Source organism: Mirounga angustirostris, unplaced genomic scaffold (genome assembly GCF_029215605.1).
Source record: "Mirounga angustirostris isolate CCGP_5_RB_7025 unplaced genomic scaffold, mMirAng1.0.hap1 SCAF_4, whole genome shotgun sequence".
Taxonomy (NCBI): domain Eukaryota; kingdom Metazoa; phylum Chordata; class Mammalia; order Carnivora; family Phocidae; genus Mirounga; species Mirounga angustirostris.
Genome location: NW_026991712.1, coordinates 142,136,696 through 142,150,441, shown reverse-complemented (window position 1 = coordinate 142,150,441; position 13,746 = coordinate 142,136,696). Strand labels below are relative to the sequence as shown.

Genomic DNA, 13,746 nt, shown 5'->3' with positions numbered 1-13,746 from the left:
ATCCATATAGGAATAAATCACTAATGCGTCATCAAGATCCCAGAGAGGGCTGAGGGAAACCATAGTGTTGGCTGAGTGGTGTTCTCGGAGTGAGAAGGATTAAGTGGGGAGAGAGGTAAATGGGAGTAGACATGCATTTTTCTGATCCACTAAGAGCCAGGGAGAGAAGCTACCAACAGACCAATTCCAGACAGGGATCAGTATTAGAAAGAAGGAAGTCCAAGTCAGTTAATGGTGTTTGGGCCAGGGCGTTTTCTGGGAAGTCTAGAAATATTTTGGGAAATCCATTCAAACTGTTTACGGAGGCCTGACCATAGTAGGTGCTCAGTAAATACTTGTTAAATAAAAAAGAGAGAACTGTACAGGTCTGAGTTCCTCTTTTCCCTGCCTAGACACAAATGACCCTGGGTTATTAGAAGCCCCAGAAGGAAGCAGCACCCAGGCCATTTCTGCCCCCCATAGGCAACCCAGGGTGGGGGTCATCACAGGATTTGGAGCTGGGAAAGTCTGTGTTAAATCATGTCTCTACCGCTCTTTTGTTGAGCGTCTGAGCCTCAACTCTTTGTTCGTGAAGTGTGAATAATTCCCATCTCTAAAGGCTGTCATTAGTATTAGGTGAAATCGATAGTACCTGGCCCACAGCATGTGTTCAATACTGAGAGCTCCCTTCCCCTTCCCTTGGTTTCAGGGAACCTTGGCCATGAGGCAGGACACAAATCCCAAGGCTTATATTGTGTGGGAACACAGTTTCTTGCACCCTGCCAATCTGGCTCTTGGAATGGGGCAGACCTACAGCTGGCAGCTGGGAAATAAGCCAGGATGGAATGGGACTGGCAGGACTGGCAAGGAATAGCCCCTATGAACTGTGTGAGGGAAGGAGAATTCTCAGTTCTGTCTCCAGCTCCTCCCTCACCTTTAGCAAAGCCACAGAATTTCTCAGAGGCTTGACATGCTCATCTGCAAAATGCTCACCATTCTTCTTGCATTTCACTCCACTCCTGGCCCATTCTTGTATTTTTCCCCCCCTCAGGATAGAAAGTTTACCTGGAAACATGCCCTAGATACTGCACAGGGCATCACAGCTGACCTGGTCAGAAATCAGTTCCTTCAGGAGGTGGGGGGATAATGAGCCCCAAATGTGTCTTCCAAAGCCAGGGTATAGATTGGATCTCAGGCTCTGGAATCTCCCATTGTGCATAGGTCTTTGTTTTGGGTCTGCCTGAGAAATAGCAGGGATCTGATTAGACCAGGCTTCTGGACTGCATGCAGGTCAACTGAGTCTACCCATTGTCCAATCTGGATAAACTGAGTCTGAGGAGAGACTGGACAGCAGAGAGGGGAGGAGGAGGGGAGACCTTCCAATGTCTTGGCATTCAGGGCCATGACGTGTCTGGGAAGTCCCCACCAGGCCTTCACACAGAACCTGGGGAGAGAGCATGGGGATGAGCCAGAGCCATATTGTGCCCCAGGCAGTCTGATGGCTTCACAAATAATATTGATGCCTTTTGTTTGGAAACTTTTTTGGGAGGCTTCCCATTTCCCAACAAGGCATGCTAAATGCTGGGCCTCCCCCAAGCCACTGCCTTTTGCGTGGTCCTGCAGCTAACTGTGCAGGCAGATGAAGGGCCCTGAATGCTAATGAGAGGAATGGCTGGCATTCCTGAGGCACCCCAGCTCTGGGACCCCCGCCTTTGTTGCTAAGGAGCGTTGGAACTGTAGCTGAAAAGCTCTAACGAGGAAGGGCAAGGAGAGAAAGAGAAGAAAGGCCAGCATTCGTTTGCAGAGCTCCACAGTTCTCTGGCCTGCTCCAAAGCTGTCCAGTTGCTGATCCCAATTAGAATATCAAACCCTGTATTGTTTCTCTTAATGATCTTGGGAAATTCCTCTGAAGAGTCAGGGAGCACTTAGCAAACTCTTTGGACTGTGTGATCTATACAGTTGTGTTTCTGCTTGTGTGAACACACAATGCCAAGAGTCCTGAAAACACCTTTCATTTCAGTCCCCATAAGGCAGTGATGTAGCTGGGAGAGCCAGAAGAGGGCAGAGGCCATGGGACTTCAAAAGTTTCATGTGGGGGCTCCATTCCACAGTGTTTTCCAGGTGCCCACTTGGGGGTGAATCTGCACTCTGTGCTGGAAACAAAGCTGGGGAAGACCTTAGCCCTTTCTGGGAATGACCTCCAGACTTGCTGGGGAGACAGACCACACCTACTAGAGAGAATTTTGCAGGTTATTTGCTCTGTGACTTGCAAGCCACTGTTGGACTTGAAGTTGTGCACTGAGTTCTAATCCTGCTTCAGTCACTCAATAGCTGTTAGCCCTTAGGCAATTACCTTGATGACCCTGAGCTTCAGTTTCTCATCTGTACAATGGGCAAAGTAGTAACACCAGCTTAGTTGGGTTACTGGGAGGAGTCAGAGCAGGTGAGAGAAAGAAGAACAGCAATGTGGAGGGCATGGTCTCTGCCCTCCGGGACCACATGATCATTGAGCCATCTGTTGGCTTGGGAGGGGTCTGTACTTGGAAAAGGCATTTAATGATTTGGTTCATTGAATGGGGTAAATTGAGATACTGTGTAAGAATAAAATAGGAAGCCAGTTCCCTTTATGGAGCAAGTCTGTGTGACAGGTGTAGTGCTGGGCAATTTGCACCATTATCCCCTTTAATATGAATGACTCTGTGAGATAGGTAGTGAATTGCTCAGGGTCATACGTCTGGGAAGGAGTCTGCCCAGCTGGTGAGGTTCAGCCTTTGTCATGTCTTCAGTGATCCATCTTTAGAGGCTGAGGCTTTCAGACAATTGGGGCAGACACAGTTGACCCTGAGTCTCTGCAGGGAATGCTGGAGTTTGAACAGTCCACTGCACACAGACACCTATGTAGAAAGGGTCTGCTAAAGAAACCTGGTCAAGATCACAGACCAGACTTTCTCTCCCTAGTGTTAGAAGTTCACAGTGACGCAGTCACAGAGAGTGTACAAAACAACGCTGATCTGAGGGGAAAAGAGAGAGAGAGAAAGGTAAGAGATTTTCCATAAACAAATCATGGAGAAGTCCTAGGATAGAGATCAAACCAGATTCTAAAGCATAATGACCTCATAGCATTTTCCTGTCTGTGTCCAGTGGTTTGCCTCATGGCAAGGCCTCTTTTAACATCTGCTGTCACCTTGATATATCTTAGCTTTACCGATGACTTAAGTTGAATTTTGCTTCTTTTAATGTTTACGCAGAGAAAATCTAATGAGTATTTACTTTTGCAAAGTGGAAGTCTTGCAAATATGCACATGTACATGTGCACGCACACACTACACACACACACATACACACACACACACACCTTTGGGTGAAGTAGTGGACAATTCCAGACAAGAGATGATCCAAGAACAATTGTCCCTTGGTTCTAGAAGGCAGATATATCTCAAAATCTGTTTTTGCTCTAGGGGTATCCTTATGTCCCTATGTCATTTCACAGAGACTGTTGTTCAAACATCCTGATGCTCAGCATCTAAGGGAAGGGGAACAAGAAAGGTCCATCTCTACCATGTGCAAGAACTGTCCAAATGGCATGACTCTCAGTGTTTATAACACTTCTGTGAAACACTCAGTGTTTATATTATTCCTGTTTTACAGGAAGGAACTGAAGCTCAGAGAGATTAAACACTTGCCAAGGCTATCACCTACTAAGTGCCGGAGCTGGATTTGGGCTGGTTTTAAAGCCTTTTTCTGCACTCTGTCGAAGGGTGGGTAGGAGTGGTGGGGTGACTGTGGATATGGATATGGCCATTGATACCCCACTTTCAGAAGCATTCAGTCAGCCAGCTTTGCAGGAGAACAGGGTGTGCATGACCCATAATCACATTGCTCTTGGGCACCTTTCATGTTGCGTTCTATGTCGACAGAGTCTCCTCCAATTGTGTGAGTTGGTGGGTGCTGAGGCTATCCATCAGGAGCTAATCTAGATGTTGCACACAAAGAATTGGGTAAGGTAAGGTTACACCCTCCAGAACCTCATGATTGAGTCTGATAACCCTGGCTTCATGGTTAGGGCCTCCCATCATCCAACCCTCTTTCCAGTCCACTTCCCCACAGAGATGTAGGGTGTCAGGGCATTCTTAGGTATGTGACCAGTGTTCTCCAGAAGGCTCTATCCCTCTGGCCAGTTATCAACAGGCACAGCCCAACAGCTTTTCTACCCTTTGCTTCTTTGAGCCTCTCTTTCCTCAACAGTATTGAGTACCACTTACTTAATATGGTAAAACCTGCCACATTGAGTTGCCAGAGTTGGATGAAACAAAATATGTCCAGTTCCCAGCACACGTTAGTTGCCCAATGTATGCTGATTTGTTTGATCTAAAATTCTGAAAATTTGGTAGCATGAGAAATCCATGTTTATTTGTTTACTTCTCTGACCTAAAAGGCAGCTAGCAGGTCTAAGGGTTCCAGAATGTTAGAGAGATGGTCAGTCGCCTCAGGAGACATTTTTCTGGGTTACTCAAGGATTATAAAAACTAAAGCAGGTCAGACTAGGAACCCTTAGATCGTTGATGTTAGTGGATCAAAATTATTTTGTTCTTAAGGTTTTGTTTATAAGATTTTATGAGAGCCCCCCCCCCATATAAAATGGATAAAAAGGGATGCTCAGAGAGCTTTTTACTTTCCTCCTTGACCTAAGTCCTTTGTCCTGTCTCCCACACAAATTTGAAAACCAGAATCCAGGTCACTCAGCATTAATGATAGTTCTGGGAACACATTTGTCTCTGAAGTCCTGCGTCAGTATTCCTTTGGTGAGCTCATGCTATCTGTGTGGTGTGATGTGCATGTGAGTGTGTGTTCTGTGGGAGGTGCAAAGTTGGATAGAAGAACTATGGGAACTTGTGGAAAGTTTTGCTTGATTTTCCTGCCAGAGAGAGCAAAGATGTTACCTATTTCCAGAACCCTTTGTCCCAGGTGTCAATCATTAAAACTCCTATCTAATACTCTGGGAAAATATCCTTGGGGACAGTGTAATATCATCTAGGTTTGTACTAGAGAAAATATCTCACTTATGCAGAAAACTCATTTGGAATTCTGTTCCTACCCTTAGTCTTATATATTGTTAATAATTTTATTTTTCTTGGGGTGCCTGGGTGGCTCAGTTGGTTAAGCGACTGCCTTCGGCTCAGGTCATGATCCTGAGTCCCGGGATCGAGTCCCGCATCTGGCTGCCTGCTCGGCAGGGAGTCTGCTTCTCCCTCTCCCACTCCCCCTGCTTGTGTTCCCTCTCTCGCTGTGTCTTTCTCTGTCAAATAAATAAATAAAATCTTTAAAAAAAAATTTTATTTTTCTTATAATGTGGATATCCTTCCTAGAATAGTGACTAGAGGAAAGGCTAGTTTACTCATCCAAAAAGGATGTATCTAGGTCTCTTCTGTGACAGGCATTCTTGGGAGTTGACAACAATATCTAGCATATTTTTTACTCTATGGAATTGCAGGGCTTGCAAAAACAGAGTTTCATTAGCAATATAGAAAAAAATTCATACAATGTTAATAAGGAGCTTTATTAGAATAGAAGGGGACTTTAAGAAATTGGTCTCTTGCCATCTCGGGAGATGAAACCCCATTTTCTCGGGTCACTCTGAGCTGCTTATGAGGAAGGATCATAGCCAGAGAAGAAGTCCAAGTCCAAACCATCTCTAGTCCCTGTATTGGCCTCACTCAGGTCGGGGAGAAACACGTGTCTGGGAAAAAGGAAGATAAAGGAAACATCTGTTCTCACAATACGGGCTTGTTATCATAGCTCCTTTAAGTACCGAAGTACTGGCTCCAAGAGCATATTTTCTCCCGCGCGGAATCTCCTCAAGGCTTGGTCGATTTTCCGAGGGCTCAGGGACAGGTTGTAAATGAGATTGTAGTTGTGAATGAGGCGCCTGGCCCTTTCCTTCTCCAGAACTCCTGTGATTGGATTGGGTGGGTGGGTGGGTGGGAAGATTTGAAAAGAGGATGGCGAAAGCAAAAAAGAGAAAAAAAAATCTATATTAGCTTGAATGACTTCTGGGTAAAAACAAAATGTTAATATTTTGACACTTTCAGCTTCTTAAAGTAATTTAGGCTTATTCTTTGTGGCCATACAACTTTAAAGGCTAATTTTTAAAACAGGCGGGGTGCCTGCTAAAATCAATTTCTAATTTTTCTGGTTAATTTTTTATCCTATTGAAGTAGCCAAACATGCTCCTAAACATGCAGGATTCAAACAGCTCATTTTATGCATTTTTGGAAATGTATTTACTGTGACTCCCTCCTGCTTGCTGTGTGATCACAGGTAAATCATCTCATTTCTCATGGCTCAGAGTCTACATCTGTGTAATAGAGATGGTAGTGTGATCACCAGAGGGTATGCCCTGGTACCCATGCATCATATGTATCAATGCCACGGTGCTTTCCAAGTTAAGGGTGGGTGGATTTGGGTAGTTGCAGAGAGGAGTTTTAAGTGGAGAATGTGGCATCAGCAAAGATAAATAACTCATTCATAAGCCCCTAATTGGGAGCTCATATATGTCAGATACCATGCTTAGGAATATAGAAGATTTAGAGGAGGAACCTTTTACCTCAGGAAGATCCCCAGCCAGCCGAGATGGTAAGATATGCAGAAAATTAGCTAGAGTATCACAATAGTGACTGATACTTATATGTGTGTATAACATTTTACTGCATTTCAGGCATGCCTCCAAACATTGTACCAGTAGTGATTCATGTAATCCTCACAACTCATTTTCCAGAGGGAGAAACTGAGGCACTAGCTAATTTTCTGTGGTGGCTGTTCTTAACAGTGGGCTACAGACAGGCGGGGTCCTAATGTGATTTATTCTATTCAGTTCTATTCTGTCCCATTCCATCCCATCCCATCTCTGTTTATTTTCTGTTCTGTGTAGGCTTGTTTATTGTCTCTCTCTTCTATTAGAATGTTGTTCTTTTCCTCTTTAGAAATATCTTTCTTTGATAGAGCTACCATATGATCCAGCAATTGCACTACTGGGTATTTACCCCAAAGATACAAAAGTAGGGATCCGAAGGGGTACGTGCACCCCGATGTTTATAGCAGCAATGTCCACAATAGCCAAACTGTGGAAAGAGCCAAGATGTCCATCGACAGATGAATGGATAAAGAAGATGTGGTATATATATACAATGGAATATTATGCAGCCATCAAAAGGAATGAGATCTTGCCATTTGCAACGACGTGGATGGAACTGGAGGGTATTATGTTGAGTGAAATAAGTCAAACAGAGAAAGACATGTATCATATGATCTCACTGATATGAGGAATTCTTAATCGCAGGAAACAAACTGAGTGTTGTTGGAGTGGGGGGTGGGGTGGGAGGGATGGGGGGACTGGGTGATAGACACTGGGGAGTGTATGTGCTCTGGTAAGCGCTGTGAATTGTGCAAGACTGTTGAATCTCAGATCTGTACCTCTGAAACAAATAATGCAATATATGTTAAGAAAAAAAAAGAAGAAGAAGAAGAAGAAGGTAGCGGGAAGGGAAGAATGAAGCGGGGGAAATCGGAGGGGTAGACGAACCATGAGAGACGATGGACTCTGAAAAACAAACAGGGTTCTAGAGGGGAGGGGGGTGGGAGGATGGGTTAGCCTGGTGGTGGGTATTTTGGAGGGCACATTCTGCATGGAGCACTGGGTGTTGTGCACAAACAATGAATCATGGAACACTTCATCTAAAACTAATGTTGTAATGTAAGGGGATTAACATAAGAATAAAAAAATTTAAAAAAAAAAAAGAAAAAAAAGAAATATCTTTCTTTGAGTTGGCCAATCTGTGAGTTGGCATCTTTGCATTTCTCTGCATTGGGTGGCTGCTCTTGGTCTGGTCTAGGTTGGATCCCTCAAGACATTTCCTCATATTCTGCCTCTGGAAATATAAGTCATGGAATTTGGAGTAAGTGTCTGACTGAGGAAGGTACTTTAACTTTCTGAGCCTCAGTTTCCTCAACTTTAAAATAGGGATAATTAAACTGTATGAAAATCAATAAAATAATGAAAGCTTAGCACAGTGTCCAGAACTATTAAGCACTCATTAATGCAAGCATTATTATAGGATGATTATGATAGTTATAGCACCAATATTATTCAAAATAAATAAGAGTGTCTTAATAAGAAAATTTTTAACTGCATAAAATTTAGTTTATATTTAATTAAAAATTAAAAGTAGTGTTAAAAAAATAACATGTAGGAATCACTGCTGGTGTGTGTAGGGGCATTTTCTACTATCTTCTAAGCTTTACCATTGGTAGAGGATTCCTAGCGTCAAACAAAAGTTCATTGACTGAAATTTGTATCTGTCTAATTTACTGTCATTAGGGGCTGCCCAGGACAGCTGCATAGAATAACCCTTACAATCCATCTTCTTGCTGAAAAGCCTGTTCTTATCCCACCAGAACCAAAATGAAAGGAATAATAAGAAGAACCTCTTTAACATCCACTTCATTCTACAGTTTGCAAAGAACTTTCAAATCTCATGTGATCCTTTCTCCCAGCGGGGAGATACGTTTTATTATCATCAGTCTTATTTTATAGATAAGGAAACAGCCTCAGAGAATATAAATAACTGGCTTTCAGGGCTCAGCAATTAGTCAAGTCTGGACTTGAATCTAAGTCTTCCAGTAAAAACAAACAAAGACACAACCAACGAAGCAACAAGCACAACCTCGTGTTCCTTCTGGTATGTCATGGGAGTTTAGTGTAGTGGGAAGTCCGATAGAACTGGGTTTGAATTATGGTTCCATTTCCCACTGGCTTGTCTTTTGCCACTTTGAGCTTGGCTTTTTCCTCCGTAAATAAGGCCATTAATCCCTTCAGCATGTGGTTGATGTGAGGAGTTAGTGATTCACTGTGTGTAAAGTCCAGACTCATGCAAAGAATGTCCTTGAGGGCTCTCACTTCATTCTGCCTCCTTGAACTGGAAAACATTTTCTATCTAGCCTTCAGTTCATTGGGAAAATTCCAAATCTACCATTCACCCGAACATTTATCCCAACCGCCCTTCTTTCTTTAGAAAACATGACCAGTTATTCACAGTCATTTCTTATTCTTTCTCCTCAAGGATATTTTCTTGACAACCCCTGTTAGGACATAAGCACAGAGTAGGTTCCCAGAAACACTAATTTGATGATGGATGGTCTGTCTTCACCCTGAATGAAGAACACCCTGGCCTACATATTTCCTTGCACATAATAAAGAACACTGATTCATCAATAGGCAAAGTAGGTATCATCTGCTCAGTGTCTCGAATGAGGCTGTGGTGGTCAGCTAAATTCTGTGGTTAATAAACCAACTAAATGACCTCAGTTAATCTTCTTTCCTCATTAAAGATAGTTATAGATGTTCCCAGATCAGGCTGACACATTCCCTGGCTGACGAGGAACTAACGAATTTCATAGAAACAGAGAAAACAGGCATAAATAGTGAAGAGGCCATGAGAGAGGCATTTCAAATCTGCCGGATCTGCCTCCAAAGTCAACAAAACTCTGTTTTTCCTCAGAACAGTTTAGAAGTATGAGAAAGGTCCCTGTCATTGGGGAGTCTCTTAGCAACTAAGTTTATGATCCATCATCCATCACTGCAACTCAGCGTTTGTTTCTTTAGAAATGTCTTCCCTCTCCACCTGATGTTTTTTTGTACACATTTAATAAGTTTAATAAATTAGATGAATTTTTCATTTAAAATTTTCATCTCCCCCTCTCTTTAGTATGATTATTAGAAGTTCTTGGGTATTGTATGGTAGTTATACTTTATGTGGTCTAGAGTTAAGTGCTTTGGAAATTCAAAACAAAATGAAACAGAAACACACAGAGAATGAAAATGCATTGTTACTGTTAAGTGATTACTTCTAGAGAGTGCTAATGTATCCACTATTTTTTTGTTGAGATGTAATTGACATATACCATTATATAAGTTTAAGGTGTACAATGTGATGATTTGATACATGTATATATTGGGAAATGTTTAACACAATAAGGTTAGTTAACATATCCTTTATCACATGTAATTACCATTTTATTGTGGTGGTTGTTATGGTGGTGAGAACATTAAAGCTCTACTGTCATAGCAACTTTCAAGTATACAACACAGCATTGTTAACTCGAGTCATCATGCTGTATGTTGAATTCCTGGAACTCATTCATCTTCTAACTGAAAGTCTGTGTCTTTTGACCAATGTTTCCCATTTTCCCCGGCAACCACCCTTCTACTCTAAACATGGGTTCCATGTTTTTATCCTCCACATATAACACACTAACTCACCATAACTACAGAACATAATTAAGTACCACCATTTCAGTCCATGTGCTTTTGTATCTGCTCCCTCTTCCCCAGGTTTCTGACCTTGTTCTGGACTTCATTTTCACTTGGACATTGCAAATCTTTACTCCTTTCCCTACTTTCAGTTTCTCCTTCAATCTGCACACAGCCATCAAGGATCTTTCTGAAATACAACTTCATCATACCACTTCCCTTCTTAGAAACTCTTAGTGCTACTCACTCTTTTTGAACCAAATCCAAATTCTTTGGTCTGGCATCTAAGATCTTCCTAGATCTGGAATCTTATATTTCTACCTTTATCATTTAACATTCTCTTAATAGCCCTTATATTCTTTCTAATCAAAACTTCTTGCACTGAGCTTCACACATAACACTTTGCTTGGCTAACGTACACCTTTGCCAGAAAGGTCTATTTCATTCCTTTGTAAACTGCACTTTATCCTTAATGGTTAATTTCACACTAATATAACCTTCCCTGATCACCTCACTAAGAAGGAATACTTCTTTCTCTGCCCACATTGCACACTGTAATGGTATTTATTACCTTCCATCTTGGATTTATTTATGTATTTACATTCATTCCTTTCTTCGTTCCCTCAAAAAGAAAAAGTTGAACAGAATTGTGCAAGGTGCAAGGGCGAAAAAAGAAATATAGTCTACTGGTAAGACTGTAATATGTCCCCAAATGAAAAAAAATATATCAAATATGATAATGATTGTTAAAGAACTCTAGGAGGGGCGCCTGGGTGGCTCAGTCGGTTAAGCGACTGCCTTCGGCTCAGGTCATGATCCTGGAGTCCCGGGATCGAGTCCCACGTCGGGCTCCCTGCTCAGCAGGGAGTCTGCCTCTCTCTCTGACCCTCCCCCCTCTCATACTCTCTATCTCATTCTCTCTCTCAAATAAATAAATAAAATCTTAAAAAAAAAACTCTAGGAGGCCAGATAAAGGTTAGCCTAGATTTGTCTGGGGAAATTTTGGGAGTCTCAGAGCCTGAGTTCTAACCTAAAACATGTTTAGGCATGAGCTAGCCAGGTGAACAAGATGGGGTGTTGGCAGGGGTGGGGTAGAAAGAGGAGGGGCAGACAGCTCAGATGGAGATAATAGTGTGAGAAAAGGAGCAACCACAGGAGAAAGCATGGCGTGTTTGAGGAAGGCAAGTTATTCATTACGATAGGGTAGGATATGCTGAGAGAATACCAGTTGAAGGAAAAGAGACTTGTCAGATGGACAGAACCAGCTTTTGCCTTGCTAAGGAGTTTGGAGTTCAGCCTGTCAGTGGGCACGCTGAAGATTTCAGCTGGTAGTTACAATATTGGTTTATAGGTTAGACGCCAGTAGTGGAATGGAGGAGGATCAAAGACACAAAGAGACTGTGAGTAACCCGGTAGGGAATTCATGTCTGATTCTGATTCATCTTTGTATTTCCCAATTGTGTTCCCAGTGCCAGTGCACATGGTTTGTATACAAAGTGTATTTGTTAAGAAGTGAAAGAAAAGGAGGTGTCCACTTCCAGACTAGAACACAAATAGAAAGGCATGTCAGCTCTAAGCTTCTCACTTCACCTGTATTACTCAGATCACACAGGTAGAGGGCATTTTCCAGCTTCCTGAACCTGTCGATCCATGTCTCATATTCTTCAGATTTGTTCTTCATCGTCGGACTCACAAGAGGCTATGAGACTGGCCTGACCTTCACAGCACTCAGGGGATCTTTGGGAGCTGAAATCTCAGCAGGAGCGTTTTCTGGTTGCGGCTCCTCTTCTGGAATTTTCTACCAAAACAACACAGGCATCTCACTGGCAAGACATTCACCACACAGAGCTCCTCCAGTCTCTTGGCCAAAGATGAGGCCACACAGCTAGCAAGATTTATTGCAAAGTCTGGCTTTGTAGAGTTAGAGGATGTGTTTCAAATTCTCAGTGCCATAGGACCATTTCTGCCAATTCTTGCTGGATATAAACTACTATGTTGAGGGTTTTTTTTTTTTTTTAAGGGAAGGGTGAAATCATGACTTTTTTCAGTTTACATTTCTGATTTACACAAAACAAAGGTTTTTGTAACTGAGACTTTTCATGACATTCTACTCTGCTTTATACTAGTGGGATACACAGGGGATAGGCTTCAGGCAATGCTTACAACTTCTTGGTGGGAAAACCTCTGCATCATGTGTGCGATTGTTGACAAAAAGTGATTGAAATAATGCTGATATTATCTTAGGCTCATGGGCTCATTCTAACAAACCATAAAGCACCTCTGTGTTCTGTCATTCCTATTCATTTAAGAATAGGCTGCGACCTAGGGAGTGGACTTACTAAGATCATATAATCTAATGGTAGACACAAAACTAGAAGGAGGGTGTAGAGGTTACGTCTAGCTCATTTTGGTATTCTAACTCCATGTCCAGCACAAAATGAGATGCTTTTAGAACAAGTAGACAGATGAGTCCCTGCTGCACCATGTAAGACATCCTGTCACCTACGTGAAGAGACAGAGTGGACATTGCCTGTTTGATCTGCCCAATCTGACTGCTCCAGGAATTGCCCATCCTCCCTATCTCCATGGCTGGGGAGAGAATCGCCGTGTATGTAAGTACATGGTGCAGGACTGGGCATCTAATGCCAAATGGACCAATAAACATACTGTCCAGTTGTTTTGGAACTATTTGTGAGAGATAAAGACAGAAAGATAGAAAAACAGAGGTCATTCTGTGTAAGATGTAGGAACTCTTAACAGGTTTTCCACTCTGTGTATTGGAAATGAGAAAAAAATGATCTGCTGAGAAAGACAGACAGATGGAAAGATAGGCAGATAGAGGATATGAAGCTGACAGCAGAGAGAAGAGAAAAGATACAGGAAGTCATGATGTTGTCCAAGTTTCTGATTTTAGTTCATTGTTACGGTTCTGTCCTTCGGTAGCATAATATGCTTGTCTATCCTTCCAATGTATTAAATTGGTAGAGTTGGTTCTGTTCACCTCAATGCAAATAATCTTAACTAATTTGCCATAGAATTATGTCTCTAAGTTCTATAAATCTGTGCTTCCCCCAATTTTCAAATATCTGAATTTCTCATTTTGTACCTTTGTCTCAAACTTCTCATCACGTATAAGTTGTGAAAATCCCATAGCTCTAAAGAATGGAAATTGCAATAGGACACTAAGTTTTGAGTTTGTTAACAAACATGCGTTAAGCTGCTGCTGGGGAATGTGAAGAACTGTTTGTTTGAAAGAATAGAATGCTGGGACACCTGGGTGGCTCAGTTGGTTAAGTGCCTGCCTTCGGCCAGGTCATGATCCCAGGCCCTGGGATTGAGTCCCACAGCGGGTTCCTTGCTCAGCAGGGAGCCTGCTTCTCCCCCTGCTTGTGCTCTCTCTCTCTCTGACAAATACATAAAAAAAAAAGAAAGAATAGAATGCTACATGAAATTGTAACCAT

General features: G+C 42.3%; 1 protein-coding gene and 1 long non-coding RNA gene across 2 annotated transcripts in view; one reads left to right on the top strand and one right to left on the bottom strand.

Moving 5' to 3' along the window:
• The window catches only part of LOC123858345 (uncharacterized), a 230,154-nt gene that overhangs the window by 9,806 nt on the left and 206,602 nt on the right, over positions 1-13,746 (top strand). The gene's annotated exons all lie outside the window — the stretch shown is intronic.
• CUNH1orf87 (chromosome unknown C1orf87 homolog) overlaps positions 5,770-13,746 on the bottom strand; it is an 80,880-nt gene continuing 72,903 nt past the window's right edge. Inside the window, 2 exon segments of the mRNA XM_064587490.1 lie at positions 5,770-5,930; positions 11,876-12,083. Of these exon segments, the coding sequence (XP_064443560.1) occupies positions 5,770-5,930; positions 11,876-12,083 (369 nt within the window).